This window comes from Sminthopsis crassicaudata, chromosome 1 (genome assembly GCF_048593235.1).
Source record: "Sminthopsis crassicaudata isolate SCR6 chromosome 1, ASM4859323v1, whole genome shotgun sequence".
Classification (NCBI taxonomy): Eukaryota; Metazoa; Chordata; class Mammalia; order Dasyuromorphia; family Dasyuridae; genus Sminthopsis; species Sminthopsis crassicaudata.
Window position 1 is genome coordinate 49,201,242 of NC_133617.1, and position 26,784 is coordinate 49,228,025.

The 26,784-nt window shown below is 54.1% G+C and overlaps 1 protein-coding gene across 1 annotated transcript; it reads right to left on the reverse strand.

Moving 5' to 3' along the window:
- Window positions 1-1,024: 1,024 nt before the first annotated feature.
- Window positions 1,025-26,784, reverse strand: HCN2 (hyperpolarization activated cyclic nucleotide gated potassium and sodium channel 2). The gene is made up of 8 exons (XM_074301978.1): window positions 25,967-26,784; window positions 16,758-17,181; window positions 14,471-14,632; window positions 10,541-10,759; window positions 7,832-7,978; window positions 6,300-6,540; window positions 4,139-4,303; window positions 1,025-3,716 (listed from the first exon to the last, which is right to left on the reverse strand). The coding sequence occupies exons 1-8, from the start codon at window positions 26,734-26,736 to the stop codon at window positions 2,902-2,904; spliced, it is 2,943 nt and encodes a 980-aa protein (XP_074158079.1). The 5' UTR covers window positions 26,737-26,784; the 3' UTR covers window positions 1,025-2,901.

A 26,784-nucleotide genomic window follows, 5' to 3' on the forward strand; every position in this document is an offset into this window, starting at 1 on the left:
GCAGCCAAGCAGGAGGAGCCCATGGCTGGGCCGGGGAAAAGTGTGGGGCTTGTTGCAATCCAAAGGGCTCCAGCTCTAGTCTGGAGGCATCCATGCATTTAAAGAAAAAGAAGTCATGTTTCTTTCTTTTTTTTTGGGGGGGGGATGCTGAGGCAATTGGGGTTAAGTGACTTGCCCAGGGTCACACAGCCAGGAAGTTATTGTCTGAGGGCAGATTTGAACTCAGATGCTCCTTAATTCAGAGCTAGTGCTCTATCCACAACACCATCTAGCTGCCCCTAATAGGTCATTTTTCATAGCAATTAAGATAGAATTGGTTTCCTTCTCTAATCCTATGTATTTTGTGTCTTTGAAAACCTACTGAGAGGGCGGCCATGGGTCTCCTCAGGCTGCTGGGGAAGGTCCAGCATTTAGGCAAAGGTAAGAACCTTTCTATTCAATACCCATATTTTACAAAGAAAGTAAACCAAGACACGGGAGGAGATCTGCCCCAGATACTAGCAATAGTGATGATGGAGAGAGAGGAGGTCCTTGGGCCAAGTCCTCCTGGACACGGGAGATGTGGGGGGCGGCTTCCGAGAGCCTTGTCCCAGGGGGACGCCATTGGCCCCAGCCCAGAGGAAGGAAGGCTCTTGGGTGGGGAGCCGGAAGGGCCTTCTCAGGTCACCCACTCCCAGAGCTAGTTATCACGCGGCCCCGCCGCCCTCCTGAATACGGCCGGAACCAGATCAAAGGCAGCTGGGAAATACTGAGGAAAGCCACGGCATAAGTGCACAAACAGGCTTTCCGAGTCCCCGCAGCCCCCTGGACGGGGAGCACCCCACTTCTGCCCGGGTTTGATGCCCCTGAGCCAGTTTAAGCCCCTTTATTTGACCCACGGGAGAAACTGGCGAACCGGAGCTTTTGGCCACGAGGAACCTTGGGTCCCGCCGGGTGTCAGAGGTCGAGGGTGTGGACGCTTGGCCCTCGAGGGAGGAGGCCGGGCTGGGGTGGCAGGAACCAGACAGAGGCACAGGAGGCCAATGCACTCATGTTTATTGCACAGGATGGGGGGTGGAGTTGGGGTCTCCCGCAGGGGCCCCATCATGTTAGTTGGAGACAAGACTCGAGAGTTGCCACCTTTTTGTCCCGTTATCAGTTATACATTCAACAGAATGGCAGCAGCCGGACGGGTGAGGGAGTGGGAGGTGATACCCATCTGGGGAGCGGGAAGCCTCGGGGAGGGGACAGGCTGCCCGCTCAGGGGCACAGCCGAGTGATGTGATAAAAACTCAGTGTGGGGTGAGGACCCCGAGCCGAAGACCCCCCACCCCCCAGACCAAGGGTTATTCTCCCCGCTTCGGGGAATGGGCGCAGAGGTGTGGACTCCGCGTGGGCAGGTCCTGGTTCCTCCCCTCGTCTTCCCCTCGCCACGGGCCCCGAGGGGAGGTCTCTTTGGCTGGGAGCGGCCCCCCCCCCCACCTTGAGCGCTGCTGCTTTCTTACGCCCCACCGCCAAGCCTAGTGGGAGCAGGGGAAGCCCACTTTGTACGCAGAGAACCATGAGGGGGCTGGGCTCGGCCGGCCTTCCCCGTCCTACCTCCCCCCTTGGCCTCAGAGCTCCGAGGTGGCCGGGCTGTGGATTCTGAATTTAAGACATGCAGACACACAGGCACGCGCCCACACGCACACACGCCGGGACGGACGGCACGGACCACACGCTGCCCGGAGGGCCATGGTGCCCTAGGCAGGACGACCTCCGCAACCTCAGTCCGAGGGTCACCAGGCAAAGGCAGGGGCAGTGGGAAGGCAGGGCAGCAGCTCGGCTGGGCTGGACACTACGCTTAACAAAAAAACCCAAACAAACGGGGGGATGGGACCCGGGAACACAACACCAGGGCAAGGGGGCCTCTGCGAAGCTGCCTGACCTTGAAGTCCCTGCAAGGGGGGACAACCCTGGTCTTGTTTGGGGTTTCTGGGAAGAGATCCAAGGGACCAGTAGCCAGTGGACCACCACCCCTTTGAGGATCCCCAAGCACCTACCCTAGGAGAGGCAGGGTAGCATTCTCCCCCCATTTTACAGATGGGGAAACTGAGGCACAGAGGTGACATATAAGCCCCCCTAACCTTGATGCTGAGGGTGGCTCAGAGGAGAAAGGAAGGGAAGCGAGGGGTCAGAGTCCCCAGCCTCCTGGGGAGCAGGGATGAGGAGAGTAGGAGGCCCCCTTTCCATTTTTTTAAATTACTTTTTTTTACATTTTTTAATCATTAGGGGATTATCAGCTCGGTCTGGTAGGCGACATAGCACAATGGAAAGTGCCCTAGCCTCGGGCTCAGTAAGCGGGGGCTCCGCCTCGACTCCCCTTCCTTTCTGTGAGCCTCAGTTTCCCCCCGTAAAACCCGGGGCCGGCCCTCCCCTTGGGCCCTTCTCAGCCCCGCAGCCTGCGTCCTAGGTCCCGTCGGGCTCTACAGCCTAGGTTCTACTTCCTACAGGTTCTCTACTCCTCTAGTTCTCTAGGAGAGGCGAAGCAAGGCCTCGGGGCCAGCCGGGGGCGGCCGGGGGCGGGGAGGGCGGGCTGCAGGGGGCGGGCGGGGAAGGTCGCATGAAGAAGTCAGCCGCCGTCTTCCTCGCCCGGCCCAGGCCCCACGCACGCGGACACACACGGACGGACACACGGATGTCTATGCTAAAGGTCTATGGCTTCTATGATGCGGAGGAGAGCCGAGGCTCTCCAAATGTCAGCAGGAATGAGACAGGGCTTTGGTCTTGGATGACGGGACTGAGCCGGGCTGCGGGGCGGGCCCGGCCCCGGTCCCTCGGAAGCTCCCTCCGGGCGCCTCAGCCCTGGGGCGGCGAGGGAGAGAGGAGGCAGTGAGGACCCTGCCCGCCCCGGCCAGAGCCCCGCCCGAGGCCCGGCGAGGGTCACAAGTTGGAAGACAGCCGCGATCTGGCCGAGTCCGCTTCGTGAGCGCTGGCGGCGGAATCCTTGCGGCCGGCCCCCGAGTCCTGGGCTGGGGCCGCGCCCGGGCCCGCGTACACCGAGCCGCTGGACAGCTGGTGCGGCAGGGCGAGGCGGGGTGGGCCCGGGCCCAGGCGGGGCGTGGAGCTGCTAGCCTCCCGGGAGGCGCTGGGCGGGGGGCCCGGGGCGGGGCCCGAGGGCTGCGGCAGGGAGGGCTGGGAGGCCGACAGGGGCCGGGACTCGTGGCTCAGGCAGGGCGTGTGCAGCGCTTGTGTGCTCTTGTGGGCGGCCGGCCGCTGGGGCGAGCCCGGGGCTCGGGACGGCCCGAGCGACAGCTGGGAGCCCGACTCCCCCTTGGCCCCGTACGGGAAGGTCCGGCTGGCCCGCGGGCTCTGCGACGGGGGACTCGCCGCGGCCGGGGGAGGGGGCGGCTGAGGCGGGGGCGGGGCCTGGAAGAGAATGGGCGACACCGAGAAGGGGCTGGGGACGGCCTGGGCGTACATCATCCGGGGCGAGCTCAGGGCCAGCGGACCCACCAGCGGGCTGGCCATCTGCGGGCAGAAGCTCATGGCCACGGCCTGCTGCAGCGTGGCGATGGCCGACGTGACCTGGGGCTGGGCCGCCGGGTAGAGCCCCGGGTGCTGGCCCAGCTCCGCCTGCTGCACCATCTCCCGGTCGTACTTCACAATCTCCTGGATGATCTCGTTCTCCTGGTTGTTGAAGACGCCCGAGTGCAGGTCGTGCTGGACCTTGTGCAGCAGGATCGAGTTCTTCTTGCCTGGGGGGGAGCACAGCGTGGGGCGTGAGGGCTCGAGGCCCGGCCGGCCCCCTCCGCTGGGCCAGGGCAGCCTCTCGCCCTGCGGCGCCCGAGCCTGGGCCAGGAGACTCGGGGCCGTGTGACACGCTCTGGTCCGGGGTCCCTTTGCCTCCTGGGAACTAATCTCTCCTCCCTAAGAGGAGGGGACCGAAGTGTGTGATCTCTAGGGGCCCTCCCACCTCTGACCTTCTCTGTTCTTTTTTTTTTTCTTTTCCCTGAGGCTGGAGTTAAGTGACTTGCCAGGGTCACAGCTAGGAAGTGCTAAGTGTCTGAGATCAGATTTGAACTCGGGTCCTGCTGACTTCAGGGCTGGGGCTCTACCCACTGCGCCCCTAGCTGCCCCCTTCCCAGCCCTCCCTCCCTTGTCTGTCTACTCTACTAACCAATGCGGTCAAGCCGGTCAATGGCCACGGTCTCGAAGGCCCGCCTCATCATGGGATACTCCTCCAGCACCTCGTTAAAGTTGTCCACACTCAAGGAGTAGAGGCGGCAGTAGGTGTCAGCTCGGACGCTGGCTGTCCGCCGGCCCCGGGTCAGCAGGCAGATTTCTGCAGGGGCCCAGGAGACTGTCAGTGTGGGCCTCCCCATCCCTCCCATCCCTCTTTGAGTCCAGGTCACTCCCACCAGGGTCTCAGACCTAGTGATGTAGGAGACGGGGGGATGATGGTGCCCCCGGTTGTACCCCAGGAGGAGCCCCCCAAAGGTTCCCAGGAAGCACAAAGCCACTCTCACTTCTGACTGTCCCAGAAGATGGGCTTTTGGAGCCCTGGGGGATGGGAAAACTAGGAGGAGAAGGAGCAGGGCTGTGAGGGAAGGGCGGGGACTGAGAGGAAGGCCCCAACCCCCCAAGTCCAAGCTAACCCCGGCCGGACGATTCCAAGCTAACCCCGGCCGGACGATTCCAAGCTAACCCCGGCCGGACGATCTCATGCTTCTGGCCCGGGAGAAGTAAGGAACACCCTGTGGTAACGGGAGGGGGCCAAGTGCCCCTCAGACCCAGTGCTCCGTACCTCTTGTCAGTCACTAGGGTTGGGATTTCAGTCTTGGTGGGACATAAGGGCCCTGCCTTCTCCACGGTGTCTCTAGATACCAGTTCCCTTAAGTTTTGTGGATAATTCTGGGACTATGATAGTTTTTAGGGGGGACAAGGAAGGTTGGTACATTGGCCCGAACAGGGAAACATGGGCGAATTTTTCAGATGTTCCAGATCCCTTTTTTCCATGAGTCCTCTCTACCCCTATTCCCCCATTAGAAGGGGAGATCCTTCGGAGTAGTATTTACACTTGAGTGCAGTGACCTGTACACAGTAGGTGCTTAATAAAGTTGGCTGAATAATAATAACTCACATTTACAGAGAATGCTTTGAAGTGCTGTCCTCGAAACAACCCTGTGGGGTATGGAATGAAATTATGACTCTTCCCAATTTCGAGATGATGAAACAGGCCAAATCACACAGCTAGCTACTAAGAGGAGGCAGGATTCAAATCCACATCTCTTGTCTACAAACCCATCCTGCTGCCTTCTGCACTCTGCTACCAAATAATAATAATTATATGACATCACTTTTATATTTACATGGCACTTAAAGTCCGGCAGAGCATTTCACAAATATTACCTCAAATGAGCTTCACCCGTGAGGTAGGTGTTTTAATCCCCATTTTTCAGATGAGGAAATTGAGGAGGACGGCAGGAGCTCGTGAGTATCTGAGACAGGATTTGAACTCAGGTCCTCCTGCCTCTATCCACTGTCCACCTAGCTGTCTCTGAACTGAAGTTGTGCAAACAAATGAACTCTTGAATAACTAATGATTTGGGGAGATTCAGAGCTCCCCCTTTTTATTTTTCACACCTCAGTCTTTAAAGATTGAGTCCAACTTCTCCTTTATCTGAACTAACCCTACAAGGGACCTCTAATCTTAGGTGAATCCATCCAATCAAGCTTGGGTGAGACCCTTTTGTCCGGATCAGTTCCTGCATTTTAATATAGCTCATCTTCCACTGTGTTGGCCAATCAGAGTTGACTGCCCCCCCAAGGCCATATGATCGGTGAGTTGACCGCCATGATTGTCTTGGTCTAAGAGACTTGACCAAATGACCATCCTTCTATTAATAACATGCTGACCTTATTAATAAAATGATTAAATCCCCTAGAACCTTTTTAATAATCACAGAGATTTGAGCTTGAGGTCAAAGAAATCCATCCCCAAGGGGCGCATAATGGAACAGGAGTGAGAGATCCCTGTCAATGGACCCCATTATTGGGGGTATTAGGAAAAGGGGAGCCCCACTCCCACCAGAGCTCTTTTATTTCTTAGATCCTTGTTTCTCAACAGCAGAAAGCCCTTGCTGAGGATCAGGGCGCTTCCAGCCTGGGGTGGACAGCCTCAGGAGAGTAACTCTCCCATCCCCGGAAGCCCCCAAGAAGACAGACCCCTGCAAGAGGAAGGACTCAGATCCTAGCTGCACACTCTCCTCCTGGAGATGGCCACGCCCAAGGGGTAAAGAGTGGGGGGACTGCACCCCACTCCCTCTAGGGATACTCACCCCCAAAGTAGGAGCCATCCGAGAGCTTCATCTCCTTGTTGCCCTTGGTGAGGACGCTGACCACGCCGTGCTGAATGAAGTACATTTTCTTGCCAATGGTGCCCTCGCGGATGATGTAGTCCCCGGGCTGAAAGACCTCGAATTTGAGCTTGGTCAGCATGGCTGTGACAAAGTTGGGGTCCGCGTTGGCAAAGAGGGGCATGGAGGCCACCAGCTTCCGGCAATTAAAGTTCACGATTTCCTACGAGCGTAAAGACAGGGGGCCATCAGAGAGGGAAGGCGGCCTTGGATGTTTCCAGTTCCCGAGGAAGTCACGGCTGGCCAGGCAGCCCGAGAAGGGGAGCAGGGAATGGTCAGGGGCTGGGAACGTTCCGTTTAACCTAATGAGAACGTATTCAGGACCTACAAAGACAGGGAAAGTCCTGCCCTCAAGATGCTTCTAGTTTCCCAGGAAGAAAGGGGGCCTGACAATATTTACACAGGCAAGTTAATCCAAAATATAGAAGGGGAGTTTGGAGTGAAATTGCTGTAAAGAACACTGGGTGAGGAAAGACCCTTCACCCAGCCAGGTCAGTCCCTTCTGTGTAACTGATGCTCTGAGTGCCGCCCTTCTCAAGCTGGGGGACCCTGCGAGGGCTCACGAGACCCCATCTGCAGCTCCTGAGAATACCAAGGCACTTTAATTTCTAATATGGTAAACACTGGCAGACCTAACCCTTCTACACAAGAGTCCTTGGGGAAGGAACTGTTTGGGAGTGCAAATGGGTTCTGGGACCAGAACTTTGAGAACCGCTGTCAGAGAGCGACCTGCGCGTGGCAGAGTCAGGCTGAACACCCAACTTGGAATCAGATTGGAGTTCAAATCCGGACTTGGAGACACTTACTAGTTGTGTGTCCTGGATAAGTCACGCAATCCTGTTTACCTCAACTGTAAAATGGGTCATAGAACAGTTCCTACCTCCCAGGGGGATTATAATAACCATAAAGCGCTCAACACTTATATACACAGTAGGTTATACTTATACTCAGGTTATAACACTTATACTCACACAGTAGTGCTATATAAATGCCAACTATTATAGTTCTCTTGCTGTTATTATGAGCTCAGTGGTATGACCTCATTCAAGTCATTTTACTTCTCAGCCTCAGTTTCCAATTTTTAAAATGGGAAAGAATGTCCCTTGCCTGGCTTCTCTCCCAAGGGGGTCGCTTCTCTGGGCGCCTATCTGTGTTTCCTAGGATCCCTCACATCACTTCTCCCCCTCCCCCCCCCCCCCCCCCCCCCCCCCGGGCTTCAGTTTGCTCATCTGTAAAGTGGGAAAGTTGGGCTCGAGGCCTTTAAGACTCCTCCACCTCTAGACAGAGGAGGCTCCTGGAAGTCCCGGAACGCAGATTTTTGGTGACTTGGAAAGTGTGGTAGAGGCGTAACTGCTCTCATGATGAGGGGAGGAAGGGAGGGTGGCAGCTGAGGGAGGGCCCAGGGCCCAGACACGCCCTCTCTCAGGACCCAGCCTCCAGCCCCAGGGCCTCACCTCTCTCAGGGGCCCATTCAGCTCGCCCAGGATACTGTCCTCGTCAAACATCTTGCCTTGGTAGCGATGCTCGTAGTAGTCGTGGATCTTCTGCCGGAAGTCAGCGGGCAGCTTGTGGAAAGACATGTACTGCTCCACCTGCTTATACTGTGGATCGAGGACAGAGGGAGAGTGGTCAGGACCAGCCCGCCCGATGCCAGGCGGCCCCCACGCCAGCACTGACGGCTGGGAAGCCCCGGGGTAACCGCTATGAGGCCCTCAGGCTTTTATCTCTTGATTCTCCCACTGACCTGCGGGGCAGGTGCTTTCACTATTGCTGTTTAGCCATCAGAATGCTCTCTAGAGGGCCAGGGTCCCACAGCGTGGGCTGGGTCGGGAAGCCTCCCATTGTTCCTGGCACCTACTCCTGAATCCACAATTCCTCCCCTCAGATGTGGCCCAGGGAGCAGTGGGACGGGCAAGAGGGCCACGTTTCCAGGGGCAATCAGGCAGGGGAAAGCCCTTCGGGTGTGGAGCCATCCTCAGGGGTCTGAATTAGCCGGAGCAGGCCCTGGACTTCAGTGTCCCTAATGGGGTGTGTGTGTGTGTGATTGTGTGTGTGATTGTGTGTGTGAGTGTGTGTGGTTGTGTGAGTGTGTGTGTGATTGTGTGTGAGTGTGTGAGTGTGAGTGTGTGATTGTGTGTGTGTGATTGTGTGTGTGAGTGTGTGTGATTGTGTGTGATTGTGTGAGTGTGTGTGTGATTGTGTGAGTGTGTGTGAGTGTGTGAGAGTGTGTGTGTGAGTGTGTGATTGTGTGTGTGTGAGTGTGATTGTGTGTGTGTGTGTGTGATTGTGTATGAGTGTGATTGTGTGTGTGAATGTGTGTATGTGTGTGAGTGTGTGTGTATGAGTGTGTGTGTGTGATTGTGTGTGTGTGTGATTGTGTGTGTGAGTGTGTGTGTGTGTGAGTGTGTGTGATTGTGTGTGTGTGTGATTGTATGTGTGTGTGATTGTGTGTGTGTGAGTGTGTGTGTGTGTATGTGATTGTGTGTGTATGTGTGTGTGAGTGTGTGTGTGTATGTGTGTGTGTGATTGTGTGTGTGAGTGTGTGTATGTGTGTGTGAGTGTGTGTGTGAGTGTGATTGTGTGTGTGTGATTGTGTGAGTGTGTGTGATTGTGTATGAGTGTGATTGTGTGTGTGAATGTGTGTATGTGTGTGAGTGTGTGTGTATGAGTGTGTGTGAGTGTGATTGTGTGTGATTGTGTGAGTGTGATTGTGTGTGTGATTGTGTGTGTGATTGTGTGTGTGATTGTGTGATTGTGTGTGTGTGTGTGAGTGTGATTGTGTGTGTGAATGTGTGTGTGTGTGAGTGTGATTGTGTGTGTGAGTGTGATTGTGTGTGTGAGTGTGATTGTGTGTGTGTGAGTGTGATTGTGTGTGTGTGTGTGTGATTGTGTGTGTGATTGTGTGTGTGTGTGTGAGTGTGTGTGAGTGTGTGTGTGTGTGAGTGTGTGTGAGTGTGTGATTGTGTGTGTGTGAGTGTGTGTGTGAGTGTGCGGATGGAGCTTGAAACCCTGCCCAGCTCTGACTCGATGACCGTCTTCTCAGGGCCCATCACTCCATGGGACAACCTCATTGTGAAGGGCGTCTCCCCGTGGGAGATTTCCAGGAATTTCCTCCTTGAGAAATGGTAGGAAAACCCAAGACTCTCAGTCAGGGTCAGGCCCACGAGGGCCCAGACTTAAGGAGCGGCTTCAATCCTGGACATTACCGGAAAGTGCCAAGAAGGGCATCTCTGTTGGCCGCCTGGAGGTGCCAGGCCGTGCCAGGACTCAGGGGGATGCCCAAGCAAACTTCCTGCTCCCTGCCCCCCATGCCCAGCGCTGGCCCCAGCTGCAGCCTCCCTGAGGTCACCCAGAACCCGTGATGGCTGCCCGGGCAGTGCCACCCCTCATTGTTTGGGTGCGAGGGACCATCAGCTTCTGTATGGGAGGTACCAGTGTGGGCACGATGCCCAAATATGAGCTGGGGAGGTATGACTAGAGAAGGCAAGAAGGCAGAGGTTCAGGCCGGCGCTCACCCCGGCTGGCACCCCTGGGCACCGCGAGGAGGGTGGTTCCAGCGTGAGGGCCAGCTGAGACATTCCTCATCCCTGGTCTCCACCCCCTCTCCTGGAATATTGGTCCCAAGTGGGCATCCTACACTGGCAGGCCTGGGGCCGCTCCCACGGCCCAGCCTGACCCCTGACTGGGAGTGTGGGTGACTCACTGCAGCCTCTGCCCATCGCTGGGGACGCAGCAGTGAGGCAGGGAGAAGGGGGGGCTGGGGCAGCCTGGGACCCCATTTGGGGCTTTCCCCACCAGAGGGCGGCACGCGGAGTCGTTTCCCAACCTGTCCCTGCCACTCACAAGCTTCAGGACCCCAGGAAAGGCCTTTCTGTGCCCCTTCCCTCATTGCTAAGAAGGGGGCAGCAGCCACGGCCCCTGTTTCACATGAAGCCCAACCCCCAGGGCCTCACCTCTCTGTTCTGTAAGCGCCTTTACTGCCCTTTGTCAGGAGCCCAGAGCAGGGACTGGGGGTGGGCGCTGTCCATGCTCCCAAATCCCGGGGTCACACCTGCTCCCCATTATTTCTGGCTCACTCCTCAGAAGGGGGCTTGTGACAGGGCAGGACTGTGGGCTCTCTGCGGGAGGGGCCTGTCACGGCCCCCCCATTTACCCAGACCCACCTTCTCCTGATACTGGCGCCTTGAGGAGTCCAGGGACTGGATGAGAGCCGTGGCGTGGCCGATGAACATGGCGTAGCAGGTGGCCCCCACGATCATGCTCAGCATCGTCAGCCAGATGTCGGTCATGCTCTCGGGGGCCTGGCGCCCGTACCCGATGCACAGCATGTGGCTCATGGCCTTGAACAGCGCGAAGGAGTAGAGCTCACTCCAGGAGTGGTTCTGAAGCAGGAGTGGGGGGAGCACTCGTCACGGGGAGCACGGCTCTGCAGGGCCCCCGGCCGTCTCCCCTTCCCCCCCACCCCTTCTGCCTCCCCTGTCTCACCATCCACACAGTCACCAGTGACTCCGCCTCCTATGACTGACTCTTAAGGCCTCAGTTTTCCCCTCTGTCAAATGAGGGAGTTTATCAATTCTCTCTAAGGGCCCTCCCAGCCCTGACCTCCTGGGTTCTAAGGGCCCTCCCAGCTCTGACCTCCTGGGTTCTAAGGGCCCTCCCATCTCTGACCTCCTGGGTTCTAAGGGCCCTCCCAGCCCTGACCTCCCGGGCTCTAAGGGCCCTCCCAGCTCTGACCTCCTGGGTTCTAAGGGCCCTCCCAGCTCTGACCTCCCGGGCTCTAAGGGCCCTCCCAGCTCTGACCTCCTGGGTTCTAAGGGCCCTCCCAGCCCTGACCTCCCGGGTTCTAAGGGCCCTCCCAGCTCTGACCTCCTGGGTTCTAAGGGCCCTCCCAGCTCTGACCTCCTGGGTTCTAAGGGCCCTCCCATCTCTGACCTCCTGGGTTCTAAGGGCCCTCCCAGCCCTGACCTCCCGGGCTCTAAGGGCCCTCCCAGCTCTGACCTCCTGGGTTCTAAGGGCCCTCCCAGCTCTGACCTCCCGGGCTCTAAGGGCCCTCCCAGCTCTGACCTCCTGGGTTCTAAGGGCCCTCCCAGCCCTGACCTCCCGGGTTCTAAGGGCCCTCCCAGCTCTGACCTCCTGGGTTCTAAGGGCCCTCCCAGCTCTGACCTCCTGGGTTCTAAGGGCCCTCCCAGCTCTGACCTCCTGGGTTCTAAGGGCCCTCCCAGCTCTGACCTCCCGGGTTCTAAGAGCCCTCCCGGCTCTGACCTCCTGGGTTCTAAGGGCCCTCCCGGCTCTGACCTCCTGGGTTCTAAGGGCCCTCCCAGCTCTGACCTCCCGGGTTCTAAGGGCCCTCCCGGCTCTGACCTCCTGGGTTCTAAGGGCCCTCCCAGCTCTGACCTCCTGGGTTCTAAGGGCCCTCCCAGCTCTGACCTCCTGGGTTCTAAGGGCCCTCCCAGCTCTGACCTCCCGGGTTCTAAGAGCCCTCCCGGCTCTGACCTCCTGGGTTCTAAGGGCCCTCCCGGCTCTGACCTCCTGGGTTCTAAGGGCCCTCCCGGCTCTGACCTCCTGGGTTCTAAGGGCCCTCCCAGCTCTGACCTCCCGGGTTCTAAGAGCCCTCCCGGCTCTGACCTCCTGGGTTCTAAGGGCCCTCCCAGCTCTGACCTCCTGGGTTCTAAGGGCCCTCCCAGCTCTGACCTCCTGGGTTCTAAGGGCCCTCCCGGCTCTGACACCCTGGGTTCTAAGAGCCCTCCCGGCTCTGACCTCCTGGGTTCTAAGGGCCCTCCCGGCTCTGACCTCCTGGGTTCTAAGGGCCCTCCCGGCTCTGACCTCCTGGGTTCTAAGGGCCCTCCCGGCTCTGACCTCCTGGGTTCTAAGGGCCCTCCCATCTCTGACCTCCTGGGTTCTAAGGGCCCTCCCAGCCCTGACCTCCCGGGCTCTAAGGGCCCTCCCAGCTCTGACCTCCCGGGCTCTAAGGGCCCTCCCAGCCCTGACCTCCTGGGTTCTAAGGGCCCTCCCAGCCCTGACCTCCTGGGTTCTAAGGGCCCTCCCAGCTCTGACCTCCCGGGTTCTAAGGGCCCTCCCAGCTCTGATCTCCTGGGTTCTAAGGGCCCTCCCAGCTCTGACCTCCCGGGTTCTAAGGGCCCTCCCAGCTCTGATCTCCTGGGTTCTAAGGGCCCTCCCAGCCCTGACCTCCCGGGTTCTAAGGGCCCTCCCAGCTCTGACCTCCTGGGTTCTAAGGGCCCTCCCAGCTCTGACCTCCTGGGTTCTAAGGGCCCTCCCATCTCTGACCTCCCGGGTTCTAAGGGCCCTCCCAGCTCTGATCTCCTGGGTTCTAAGGGCCCTCCCAGCTCTGACCTCCTGGGTTCTAAGGGCCCTCCCAGCTCTGACCTCCTGGGTTCTAAGGGCCCTCCCGGCTCTGACCTCCTGGTTCTAAGGGCCCTCCCGGCTCTGACCTCCTGGGTTCTAAGGGCCCTCCCGGCTCTGACCTCCTGGGTTCTAAGGGCCCTCCCATCTCTGACCTCCTGGGTTCTAAGGGCCCTCCCAGCCCTGACCTCCCGGGCTCTAAGGGCCCTCCCAGCTCTGACCTCCCGGGCTCTAAGGGCCCTCCCAGCCCTGACCTCCTGGGTTCTAAGGGCCCTCCCAGCCCTGACCTCCTGGGTTCTAAGGGCCCTCCCAGCTCTGACCTCCCGGGTTCTAAGGGCCCTCCCAGCTCTGATCTCCTGGGTTCTAAGGGCCCTCCCAGCTCTGACCTCCCGGGTTCTAAGGGCCCTCCCAGCTCTGATCTCCTGGGTTCTAAGGGCCCTCCCAGCCCTGACCTCCCGGGTTCTAAGGGCCCTCCCAGCTCTGACCTCCTGGGTTCTAAGGGCCCTCCCAGCTCTGACCTCCTGGGTTCTAAGGGCCCTCCCATCTCTGACCTCCCGGGTTCTAAGGGCCCTCCCAGCTCTGATCTCCTGGGTTCTAAGGGCCCTCCCAGCTCTGACCTCCTGGGTTCTAAGGGCCCTCCCAGCTCTGACCTCCTGGGTTCTAAGGGCCCTCCCGGCTCTGACCTCCTGGTTCTAAGGGCCCTCCCGGCTCTGACCTCCTGGGTTCTAAGGGCCCTCCCAGCTCTGACATTATCTGTTCAAGAGCCCTCCTAGCCCTGATATTATAGGTTCTAAGGGCCCTTCCTATGACATTCTGTGTTCTAAAGCTGGTCATCCCAGCTTTAATAATATCTGCTTTTAGGTCTCTCCCAGCTCTGACATTTTGAGTTCCAAGGACCCTCCCAGCTCTGACCTCCTGGGTTCTAAGGACTCTCCTGGCTCTGCCATTCCCTGTTCTAAGGCCCTCCCAGCCCTGACATTTTATGTTCTGAAGTTCCCCTTGATCCTGATATTCTCTATTCTAAGGGCCCTCTAGCTTAGAAGTCTACATCCCAGGTTCTTTCCAGCTCTGACATTCTCTGTTCTATAAGACAGAAAGGGAGAGAAAAAACACCAAGCTGGAGAAACAGATGGAGGCAGGCACAGAGGCTGCAAGCTGAAGGAGGGCCAGTCAGAGAAATGAAGGGAGCCGGAAAAGAGAGGACATGGTCAGTGGCTGGAGGAAGAGAGGCTGGGAGGGCTCAGGGACAATGAGGCCCCTCCCAGCCTCTGCAGCTGTGTTCCTGAGGAGCTTCCCCCTTCTGTCCTCATTTGCCCTTCTCCAAGGATGGGGGCGGGGGTGGCCATTCAGGAAAACGGTCCCCTGTGTGTAGGGCCTGAGAACAATGGCTGCAGCTGGCGCCTGGTTCCCAGATCCTTCTCGGACATTCCTTCCTTTGCTCCCTTCCTCTGTATCCCTGGCCAGGCTGTCCACCCCCACTCCTCCCAGCTTGGAGCCCTCATGCGGGCCCCACGCCAGGCCCCGGGCCCCGCCCCCATATAACCCTGGGCTCAGCTGGACGCCTGGGGGTAGGGACCATAGGCAGGGATTTGGAGGCCTAGGAATTGGGAGTTTTGGGGAGATTAGGGCAGAGGAGCCCGGATGCCCGGCCCAGGAACTGAGAACTGGGATGTTTTTGTGTCCTGTTTTGTTTTATTTTTGAGGGGGGTTGGGAGTTTTGGAGGAGGACTTACCACCATGCCATTGATGGACACCCAGCAGTTCTTAGGGAAGTCCTGTAACATGGGCACCAGGAACTGAAGGCAGCCATCCCAGTGGCACAGAAGCAGCATCATGCTGATGAGGTTGAAAATACGCATGACGGCACTGGCCAGGTCGTAGGTCATGTGGAAGATCTGGGGATAGAAAGTCAAGGGAACAGTGAAGGAGAAGAAGTGAAGGAGAGAGAAAGCACGCCTGGCCCTTCCCACATCCTCCTCATTCCAGTTTGGCCTCCAGGTGTGCCCCAGACAGCAGCAGATGTCCAAATGGGAAAACTGAGGGCGCTTCCCCAAACCACAGTGGAAGAACCTCCTGGGTCACACTCAAGAGCCGGGCCGGAAAGGGCAGACATCCTCCCCCACCAGCCAGGCTCACCCCCTGCATGGGCACGAGTGGAGAAAAATGCAGAGATAAAGGCAGACATCCAGAGACAGAAACCCCAGAGATGGGAAGGGCACTGGGGAAAGACGCAATGTCAGAATTCAGAGGGAAACACCCCTAGGGACAGAGATCCCTGGCAGAGACGCAGAAACCGAGGAAGACACGCAGAGGTGGACCAAGGAGGCACAGCAGGCCAGACATCAGCAGCAGCCCCCTCCTATTCATTCTCCCTTTCTGCCCAGCCCCCTGTGTCTCTCCAAACACACACACACAGACTATTTAGAGCCTGGTCACACCCCCTGGCTAGACACCCAACACCTACACACTCAGAGGAACAGCCCCACCTTAGACACACCAGGCTATTTAGAGCCATGACATACCCCCCCTGGCTAGACACCCCCCTCCCCTTCTATTCATCCAGACACACACACACACAGCACTCTGCAAGGCATGGGGAGCAGAGGCCCAGTCAGGCTGGGGGGGACAGACACTCAACTAGGCCCAGTCTCCCACCAGAAAGCTCGCCCGCTCTCCCCTAGCTCCACCCCCGAGTCTCCCCCATACCACTGCTCACAGGCTGACACTACTGGTTTGGTGGGAAGAATTGTCAGGAGAGCTGAGTTGGAATCCTGGCTTTAATTTCACCAAATGATTCCTCATTTGTAAAATGTTTATATTACTTCCCTCAGAGGGTGGTTATGGGCCAAGCCCTTTAGGAAAGTTAAAGGGTTTAGAGGCAAAGTCTGCCTGGAGACACAGGTTATTATTAATATCCATTAAACCATCAAATGGCATTAAAATGGGAGAAATGGCTTGTGACCATTAGTATAGTTATCTGTGGGATGTAAATTATGTCCTCTGCTAGATTGTGAAGGAAAAGGAGCTTATCCATCTTTGTGAATGGCTCAGTTCAGTTCAGCCCAGCATATAGTAATGGTTTAACAAATGTTTGGGACAGAGGTAGAGGAGGGCAAGAGAGAAACAAAAAAAAAAAAATGGGAGAGGGAAAGAGACAATAAGAAATAAGGGGAGCAAGGGAAGGAAGGAAGCAAGGGAGAAAAGGAGGTATGGAGGAAAGGAAAGAAAAATTAACAGAGGGAATTGAAGAAAGAAAAGAGGGATGGAGAAAAGGAAAGAAAAATGATGAAGGAGAGGAATAGGAGAAAGAAAAGAAGGAAGAAGGGGAGGGAGGGAAGAAAGCCCTGGAAGAAAGGAGGAATGGACAAAAGAAAAGAGAAATGAAGAGGGAGGAGAATAGGAAGAAGGGTAGGGATGGAGAAAAGGAAATAGAATTGAAGAGGGTGGGGAATAAAAAAAGAAAAGAAGGAAGAAGAGGAGGGAAGTAAAAAAGCCATGGAAGAAGAGAGGTAAAGAAAAAGAAAATGAAGAGGGAGAATAACAGGAGAAAGAAAAGAAGGAAGAAGCCTAGGGAGAAAAGAAAAGCATAGGAGAAGAGAGAGATGGAGAAAAGGAAAAAGAAATGAAGAGAGAAGGGAATAGAGAAAGAAAAGAAAGAAATGGAGGAAAGAAGGAAAATAGGGAGGAATGAAGAAGTAGAGAAAAAAGAAAAGGAAAGAAGATAAGGAGGGAAGAAGGAAGCTAGGGAAAGAAGGAAGAAGCAAGTAAAGTAAGAAAGTAAAGAAAATGAAAGAGAAGAAGAAAGGAAGGAAGGATCAAAAGGAAAGAAAAAGGAAGAAAGGCTACTAAAGAGAACAGGAGGGAAACAAGAAGGGAAGGAAAGGAAAAGAGGGAGAGGGAAGGCATAGGAAGGAGAGTTTTCTTTCTGTTTTCTTCCTCTCTCCCTCAGGGACAGGGAGCAGCCCCAATTCCCCAGCGGTCTGAGGTGCCAACCCCCCCTAACTTAGCCATGGACCTCACCTCCTCCCACTGGTGGATGTAGCGGATGAGGCGGGAGAGCCGCAGCAGGCGCAGGAGACTGAGGATTTTGGTAAATCGGACAATGCGCAGTGCGCGGGCAGTCTTGTAGACCTCCGAGTCGATGCCCTTTTCCACAATGAGGAAGATGTAATCCACAGGGATGGAGGACACAAAGTCCACCACGAACCACGTGCGCAGATACTTCTTCTTGATTTTCTCGGGGTCTAGAATGATCTCAGTGTTGTCCTCTATGACAATACCGGTGCGGAAGTTCAGAACCAGGTCCATGAGAAAGAAGGTATCTGAGACCACGTTGAACACTATCCATGGGGCCGTGGTCTCATCCTTGAAGAAGGTGATACCCACAGGAATGATGATGAGGTTCCCCACCATGAAGAGCAGCATCGTGAAGTCCCAGTAGAATCTGTGGCCAGAGAAAGGGCAATTAGTCATAACATTCAAGCCTTCAACTCCAGCTCCAGCCTGAAAATAAGCTCCCTACACTCCACCAAACTCACAAAACATGACAGCTAGAAGAGCAACGAGAGACAATCTGTGTACAGCTGAGGTTCAGAGAATGAAAGGAGATTACCCAAAGTCCCAGAATGATTAAATGGAAGAACTAGGAACAGAACTCAGGCATACTGACAGGGCTCTAGACCCTTCAGATTCCCCTTCAAATAGAGCTGGTCAAAAGAGAAAAGGAGACAGAGACACAGAGATGGAGAGATGGAGAAAGTGCTCCCCATTATTGGAGGTATCCAAGTGCAGACCAGGTGAACCCTCACAAGAAAGCCATAAAGGCAGAACCTGTACCCAGAGCAAGGCTCTGCCAGAGGGCCACTGAAGCCCCTTCCAGCTTTTAATCCAAACGGGTTCACCTTCTTTTGTGTCATGGACTCCTTCCTGAACTAATATTTTTAAAGACTTAAATAAAATACATGAGATTATTTTTTGTTTTCCCCCACTTAATAGTATTTTGTCTTTTCCAATTATATGTAAAAATAATTTTCAACATTTAGTTCCCCCCCCCTGGGGTTAAGTGACTTGCCCAGGGTCACACAGCTAGGAAGTGTTAAGTGTCTGAGACCAGATTTGAACTCCTGTCCTCCTGAATTCAGGGCTGGTGCTCTATCCACTGTGCCACCTAGCTGCCCCAACATTTACTATTAAAAATTTTGAGTTCCATATTTTTCCCTCCCTTCCTTCCCTTCCCCCTCCCCAAGACAATAAGCAATCTGATATAGTCTATACATGTATAGACATGTTAAACGTATTTCCATATTCCTCATGTTGTGAAAGAAAAAAATCAGAACAAAAGGAAAAGGAAAGAAAGAAAAAAAAGTAAAAAGAGTATGATAATCTGCATTCAGACGCCATAGTTCTTTCTCTGGATATGGCTATCATTTTTCATCATAAATCTTTGGGAATTGTCTTAGATCCAGAGAAAAGCCAAGTTTACCATAGCTAATCATTGCACAATGTTGCGGTTACTGTATACAATGTTCCCCTGCTTCTGTTCACTTTAATACATAGGATTACAAAGGAAACCAATTATATTGAAATAATTTTTTTTTAAATTAAAATTTGTAAGGTAGCTGGTGGTACAGTGTGAAGACAGGAGAACCTGAGTTCAAATCTGACCTCAGACATTTAACATTTCCTAGCTGTGTGACCCTGGGCAAGTCACTTGACTTCAATTGCCTCAGCCCCCCCCAAAAAAAAAAAAAAATATATATATATATATATGTATGTATGTGTGTGTGTGTGTGTGTGTGTGTGTGTTTGTAGACCTTAGGTTAAGAACCCCTCAAAAGATTGGGTTTTTTGGGGGGGAGGAGGAAAAGATCCATGTGGTTTTTTTGCAATATGACTTTTATGGAAATGTTTTGCATAATTTCACATATGCTTTCTCAGCAGGGAGGAAGGGAGAGAATCTGGAACTTAAAAAGTTTTAAAAACAAATGTTAAAAATTGTTTTATATGTAACTGGGGAAAATAAAATATTAAATTTTAAAAGAACCCCTCAATAACATCCATCAGGGAGTAAATTTCACAGGTGGGAAAGATCTAAGTGATCAACAAGTCCTACCTCCTCATTTTACAAATGGGAAAGCTGAGGCTCAGAGAAAGGAAAGGGACCACTTTCTTATGGAGTCCTGATCCATCTCCAATAACTTTTCTCAAAATGGGAAAGTTCAAATCTAGAATCAAAGGATGTCTTTCCAGTGGACTTCCAGTAGATTATAAGATAATGGGATAAAATGTGGAAAAGTAGCAAGAAATACCTAGGAGAGGCTTAGGCCGAATAAAAGAGGCAAAGAATTTTGGTGGGTTTTTTCCTAGAAAGGCAATTTTGGCTTCAAATAATACAGCAATCAGACTTCAATATTTCTGTTGGGGTGAAAACTGGGGAAGAAGAGGAGAAGCCCCTAATAATCCTGAGTCCTAGATCCCCACCCTCAAGGATCTATTGCAGTCCTCATCCTCCTTGTCTCTCCGTGCCCTTTCCCAGGATGTTGCAAGGTCACAGCCACCAGTAAGAAGCAAAGAAGACTAGAGAAGTCTCGTACCTTCCCTTTAGCAAAAATAAAAACCAGGAGGGAGACTGGGGAGGTTTTTTTGTGCTGCTCCATTCCAAATTAATGCCCCAATGTTCCCACCATAGGACTCTTTAAAGGCAAGCCTTTGGGATGGGTCAGGAATTGCGATTTCCCCTTCTTCTGCCTAAGGCCCTGAAGTCAGCTCTCAGCCACAGAGGGAATCAGGAATGCACCAGGTCCCCTCATCACCCTCACTGGTTCCCATCCCCTTATTAAGCCCTTCCCTTCCTCAATCCCCATTCCTTCCCTTTAACACCAGCTCTCATTGATTTTCCCATCTTTCCAGCCTTCAAACCCAAATAACGCCACATGGAGCTAAGCATGAATTAGATTTCCCAAGACAGAGAGCTCACTATCTCCCAAGGCAGATTTTTCCACTTTGGGACAACTCATATTGTTAGAAAGTTTTTCCTTGCATCGAGCCAAGATCTGATTCAGCGGATCCTGCCTGGTTCTTAGTGTCTAAGGTCAAGCAGAAGTCTGTAAGTCCCTCTTCTAGGAGGCAATCTTTCTAATACCTAAAGGCAACATTCATATTCCTTTATCCTAAATCCTTCTGGGGCAGACTACCCTGGTAGCTCTAATTCCTAAACTATGACCCAGAACTGGAAGAATATATGTTACAGATCAAGGAAAGTCCTGCCCCTAGACTCAATATGGGACTGCTGCCTATCTTGCTCCCCTTTGTGACTCTGTTACTATGGGAGTTCCTGATGCTGCCTGTGTAGTAGAGAGGGATCTTCCACTGCAATCCCAGTGTGTTCCCTGCCTCGACTGGGCAGCCACTCCATCTTCTCAAGTGTCCTCAGCTGGCCTGTGGCAGTCCTGGACCTGAGCCATGGCCAAGCAAATACCCGTGTCACTGGCAGCCCAACCAGCCCTAAGCTGGAGATCCTGGCTCCAACTCTCTCACCCTACTGCTAACGTTAGAGGCATGTTGGTATGGTAGAATGAGCCCTGGAGAGGCAGTCAGGGGCTCAAGTGATGGTTTTGCCAGACTTGTGTGACCAATGGCAAGGTCCTTCCAGTCTCTGAGGTTCAACTTTCCCATTTGTAAGGCTCTAAGGTCCCTTCCAGATCTGAGATCCTACAAGTTCGGAGGAATGGAGGAGTGTAAGGATGTGCCCTGAGCAGTTGGCCCTGCCCACCTCCTCTGTCCACACACACACACACACACACACACACACACACACACACACACAGCTTCATGGAAATCCTCCCATGGCATGGAAGACAGTTCAGAGCCACTTCTTAGCTCTGAGGTTTAAAAGAAATCTTAGCTCAGGGCCAAAGATGAGAGATCAGATGGGGGCAATGAAAGAAAGGGGACAAGTTTCTGAACTCCAACCTAGCATTAGGAAAACCACAGCCTGAGTAAGGAATTATTTGTGGTTAGGGATCTGGGATCAGAATTTAAAGATCCGAAGTCAAGAATTAAGAGTCATAATTTGGAGTTTCTCCTCTATTTCCTATCTTCTTCATATTCCAAGAATATCTTTGGTAAGATACCCTTGAGTCTGGGCAGAAAGTGAACTCCATAGGAGATCTAATCTGCTCCATACATCTTGACTCCCTCTTATTTCCTACAGCTGTGAATCAGTTCAAATCAGATCAGAATTAACGCACAGAATGTCAGAACCTTGCTGGCCTTCTTAGGATGGGAAGTACCAGAACTCCTGGTTCAGAACCACAGCTGAAACGAGCTCTACTCTTTCACCATGAGGTGTCTTGGGAGAGCTTGGAACAATCTGGAGACACATCATTGGCTTACAGAGGCTTGTTGTGACCCAGTGAGAGGGACATCTCACTGGCAGGTACTATTTGGCCAGGCTCTTGGGATATGAGCATCAAGGGATGGGAGAGGCTGCACTTTATCCAGAGGCTCTTTTAAGCCATCTCATCCTTTCAAGGAGGAAGGGGAAATCTACCTCCCCAGACCCAGCAAGGATTCTCCTCTTCAATTCCCCAAGCTTGAGAATTATGGTTTTTTGTAGCTTAAATCAGAATCCTATACCTCCTGTTGCCCAGGAAGATACAAGGTGGAAATGTGGGAAAAGGCAGATTAGGTATCATGTCTATTAGGTATGGTTCACCCATTGATAGCGTGACCTTAAAAGACTTCTTTAATCAATCTAAACCTTGGTCTCCCTCATCTGAAAAACAGTTCTATCAATCTGGGCACAGGCAGGTCATAGATATAAAATCCAATTGTCCACAAGAAAGGAGTTTGGGGCTTTCAGTAGATAAGGCTCTCTGAAAATCCATGGGGTTTTTATCTCTAAAGTCCCCACCTTTTCCTCCCTTGAACTGAAGCATAAGGGGTGAGGGGGAGAAGCATTAACTTTGTGATTCATGTCAGCTCTGTGGTTTATCCCAGAGATGCTAATGCAGGAATTAATTTCCCAGGGATTTGTAAATAAGGTTTCTGGTTTGACCTCCAACCTTGTGATCGGCTGATCTTTATAGCCATCTGGGGAGAATTTACCCCACCCAAGATCAACTCAACCTTTGCCAACCAGCTGATCACAGACTCTGAAAATGGTCTTCAAATCCCAAAAGGACTGGATCTGTTTAATACAGCCCTTCTCAAGCTAAGTCCTCTTCATCTAAAGTCTTTGGGCAGGGACTAAGTGACTGTTTATGGGGGATATCATAGTGAAGCTTCCTCCTCCTCAAACTACATCAGTGACTCGAAACTTTGTTTTCAAGTGCATAAAACAAAATTTACCAAAATTACCAAAAAGCAAACTACATTGAAACACAATTATCTAAATATTAAAAAAAAAAATTATAGACCTTAGGTTAAGAACTCTGGATGAAATGGCTGAGTACTTTATGATTTTGATATTTTTGTATTCTACATTCTAAGGTATTTCTATATTCTGTGATCTAAGGTATTTCTAATCTAAATACCTTTCTACTTTGACTTCTTTCTACTCTTGACATTCTGTGATCTAAGAGTCCTTCCAGCCCTGACATTCTGTGTTCTAAGGGCCCTCTAAGCTCTGACATCCTGTGTTCCAACAGCCCTCATAGCTCTGGCATTCTGTGTTTTAAGGGCCCTCCTAGTCATCTGAGTTTTATGGATGCCTTTCTCCAACCAGTTGGAGGAAAGGGGATACTCTTGAACAAAGATTAATTTTGATGAAGACATAAGCCTGTGAACAGTGCATACACTTCTCCACCAACCTCAGAGCCATCAAATGTCCCACCCCAGTCATCCTTATTCCCAATGCATAACTCTATCCCTCACATCCCAGTACCCAGGATATCACACCCATTGGTTGGGCTGGCCTTAATCTCTAGAACACCAGCCTCTTGTGCAGGATTCATCCGGGCTCTTTCCTTCTCATCCCATTCACTCATCCTTAAATATTAGGCAAGAGGAGTGTGTGTGTGTGTGTGTGTGTGTGTGTGTGTGTGTGTGTGTGTGTGTGTGTGTGTTTACATACACAAGTAAATGCAATACCTAGATACAAAATAGAAGTCATAGATAAGTGGACTAATGAGAGGAAGGAATGGAGGAGAGGATGCCAGGAGGCAGAATGCCTGAGTTTGGGGCCTGGATCCATGGAGCTGGGGAACCTGGCAGAGTTCCTCATGAATATTGTGAATAGTTAGATAGTAGCTTCTTTCTCTTGGCCCTACTCATTGGCTCCAAGAAGAAGCAGATGTGTTTAGGGATCCTTCCTTATTTACAGAAGTCTTCCTGGCTTAGGAGTCAGCATATGTAAGTCTCCTTGCGAAGGATTCAGGTCTCTCCACACCATGATATCTCCCCAGTGCTATCTTCAGGAGATCTAATCTGCTTCATACATCTGGACTCCATCTCTTATTTCCTACAACTGTGAATCAGTTCAAATCAGATCAGGGAGGGACTTTAACACAGAGACTGTCAAAACTGGGAGGGATTTTAGAATATAGAGCACAGGATGTTAGAGTTGGGTGGAATCTCACTCCAATACCTTCCTTTTAGAAAAAGGGAGACTGAGGCCCTTAGGAGTAAGGGACTTGTACAAGTCATATGAAAAAACTGAAGTCTGGGTTTCCTAACACCAGGCTCAAATCTAGACCTCCTGTCTCTTCACTTGCCACCTCTGCTTCCTTTCCAAGATATTAATTGTATCCTCTAGTAGTCTAGTTCAGAGTTTGAAGCATCAAGGAGTGGGCAAGGAAGAGGGATTGTTCTTCGTGGACCATCTCCCTAGCTCAAAAGCATGGGATTCTTCAGTCTTCCAATTTCCTGGATTAAGGAAACCCATTGTTTGGGAGGGCTAGTTTGAAGATTCTCCCATCTTCCCAGAACACTTCTCCTCTAGGGGACTTTCTAAGTCCCCTGGGGCAAATAGCTCTGCCAGTAAGTTGTTATCCTAGGTTTAGACATCACCCTAAGGAGCCATCCAAGGCTAGATGTGAGTCTGGGACCGTCTGGTCAGCCTACACATTGGATGGTTGGATACAGACCCACTTTGGTAGGGGGTGGGGGCTATTCTGCAAAGAGAAATAATTCCTTTTCCCTCCCTGCTGGCGTCTCCAAGGAGTGCCAGGCATCTATCAGTCATCCTCTTGACACCCCCAAAGGAAATCATTGCATCCATATTTTTTCCTTTTCTATCCTGTAGAAAGACAAACAGATCCTGATAAAAAATGATTTAAGTGGAACTCTACAGTGAAGAGAAAGGATGACTTGGCTCAGGACAAAAATGTTCCATATCCCCTAAATCTGTGTTTCTCTCGTTACTCTCAAGATGGTTTGTCTAGAGAGAACACGCTGAGCAGCTGGGACATCCTCCTCCCCCAGGAGAAGATCAGGCACATGCCCTTAGACTCAGAATATAACTAAAAAGACTAGGGAAGGGACCCTAAGACACCTTCCTGAAGAAAGGGAAAACATAACTTACTTTCCCCAGAGCAACTGAAGGAATCCTCCACATATTTCTAAGACCCCTCTCCCCCTCTGAACAACAACCCTTCCTACAGCTTTGGATCACAGGATTCAGAATTGCAGAGATAACCCACGTTAACTCCCTCACTTTACAGTTCCAGAAAGAAGGGACCTTGCCAAGGTCATACAGGGAGTAAGTAGCAGATCTAGGCTTGAATCCTCTGCTCTTTTCACAACAACACAATGCATCCCTTCTTACTAGGCTCAGTAGGATTGGGACAAAACAGGGGTGAAGTTCTGCCCCCATGATAGAGTAAGGATGGAGGCCTAGATGGACTGACAATAGAAGGGGGCCCAAGCATTACTGCCTCCCCTGTGGTGGACCCCCTATTTTCAGCTTCCCCTCAGAACAGCCTGTTTAGGTTCACAGAGAGAGGAGAAAGCACGGAGAGAAAGGAGACAAGGTTTAGGAGGGATTTGAGTCCGGCTTTAAGCAAAGAGCCCAAGGCAGAGGGAGGGGACAGCAGGCAGAGAGGACAACAGGCGGGGGGAGCTGCCCGAGGCCCAGCCCTGCGGTAGCTGGGAGCTGGTTACTCGAGCGGGAGCTGGCTGGGACTGCTAAGGAGCCGTAAGTGAAGTGGCCTCCGCGGCTGTCCTTGGTGCTGAAAGTCTTAGAGCCCAGAGACCCGGAGGGGACATCGGAGACTTTTATTGCCTCTGTCTCACAGAGCAAGAACCCGAGTGTGTCACACACGCACTGCACCGACACACGAGCCCATATGGACACGAGCACTGCCAGGGAGGACCCGTGCACACGCAGGGATGCAAACTCCCAGCAAAGGCAGCCGTTCACATCCACATCCACCTCCCCAAGACACACCACAATGACACATGGTCACACACACAGCACAGGCAGGGCCCCCCCTCTCAGAAGCAGACTAACATGGTGGAGGGGAAGGGCAACTGAGACCCGTGTCCTTGAGCCTCCACCCCTAACACTGCTCCCGAGGCCGGCGTACCCCTCCTAAACCCTGACCTGGGAGCCCGGCGTCCAATCCCTCCCAGGGAAGCGCCGAAGGCTGCCCCCGCCCCTTCCCCGTCCTTCCTCAGTGCCCGCTTTGCCCTCGCTGTTCCTGCCCAGGTCTGGGCTGGGCGGCTTCCTCCAGAAAGCCCCGGGCCTTCCCAACTCCCTGACCTTCCCCTCTATTCGTCCTTTTCAGCGACCTCTCCACTCCCTCCTCCTTCTCGCAGAGGCATTAGCCGGGTCTCTTGGGATCTCTCCTAGATCCCTGTATCTTGACGTGTTCGCATCCCTGCTATGCGGCTACCTCAACCCCCAAGCCTGAGACCCCTCCCCCTCCATAAACAATATTCCCCTCTCTGACCTCCAGTCCCTAGATCCTACACAACGTACAACTCTCCAGCCTTCAAGCCCCAGACCTCCCCCTGGCCCAGACAACATGCCCCTCTCGGACTTCAGAGGTCAACGCTCCCTCGGGCAGCCCCCTCTCCCCGCTCAGACCTCCCCTCCTCCTTCACTTCGGGCGCCCCTGAAGCTTCTCCCTCCCAACTCCAGACTCCCCCCACCCAGTTCACCTCCAGCACTTCCTGCAGGGTCCCCCCCCCTCTCCAGAAGCCCCTTTCCTCCTCACCCCCGACGCCCCCTGCAGGCCTGCCCCCGCTCCTCAGCTCTCTGCCCCGGAACCCCAGGCAGCGGGCACCTGAAGTCGCTGTAGGGGTGGATGATCCAGGCCCCCGCCGACTTGACCCGCTCCTGCTCCCGCTCCACGGCCTTCTGGCTGCCGAACATGCGCAGCGAGAACTTGTTGACCCCGGGCTGGAGCATAGCCCCGAACTGGCGCTGCAGGAAGCTGGCCTGGCTGCCCCGAGCCTCCCCTCCGGGGCCGGCCTCGTCGCAGTCCCCGGGCCCCGCCTCGTCGCCCGCCTTGAGCGTCGGCCCTGGGGAACCGGGGCCCGAGGCAGGGCCGGAACCGGGCGCGCAAGAGAAGGAGACCTTGGGGCCCCGCGCGGCGGCGGCGGCGGCGGCGGCCGCATCCTCCGGGGGTCCCGGGCCAGGGCCGGGACCGGGACCGGGGCCCGGGCTGCACTGCGGAGGCTCCCCTCCGCGCCGGCACTCGCCATTCGGGCTGCCTTTGGCCGCCGCCGGGCCGGGGGGCGGCTTCCCGGGCCGCGCGCCCAGGCTGCCCCGGGCCCGGCCGCCCGGCTCCGGCTCCGCGGCAGGCTCTGGACCCCCGGGGCTGCCGGGACCCCCGGGGCCGCCCGGGCCCGGCTCCCGTTCTCGCTCGGGCGGCTGCTGCTGCTGCTGCTGTGGCGGCGGCGGCGGCGGCGGTTGCGGTTCCGGCTGCGGTGGCTCCGGCTTAGGCGGACACTGAGGCTGCTGCGGCGAAGGCTGCGTCGGAGGCGGCGGCGGCTGAGCTGCGGGCGGCCCCTGGCCGTCCCCGGGCCGCGCGCTGCCCGCCCGCCCGTCCATGGCCGCGCCGAGCTGGGCAGTGCGGAGTCCGCCCGGCCGCCCGGAGCC

Excerpts from the sequence above, each read along its gene's own strand:
- HCN2 (XM_074301978.1), bottom strand. The coding sequence starts at position 26,736 with ATGGACGGGCGGGCGGGCAGCGCGCGGCCCGGGGACGGCCAGGGGCCG. Across the intron at positions 17,182-25,966 it reads CACCCCTACAGCGACTTCAG|ATTCTACTGGGACTTCACGA; the intron begins GTGCCCGCTGCC and ends CTCTGGCCACAG. Across the intron at positions 4,304-6,299 it reads GGATGGCTCCTACTTTGGGG|AAATCTGCCTGCTGACCCGG; the intron begins GTGAGTATCCCT and ends GGGCCCCTGCAG.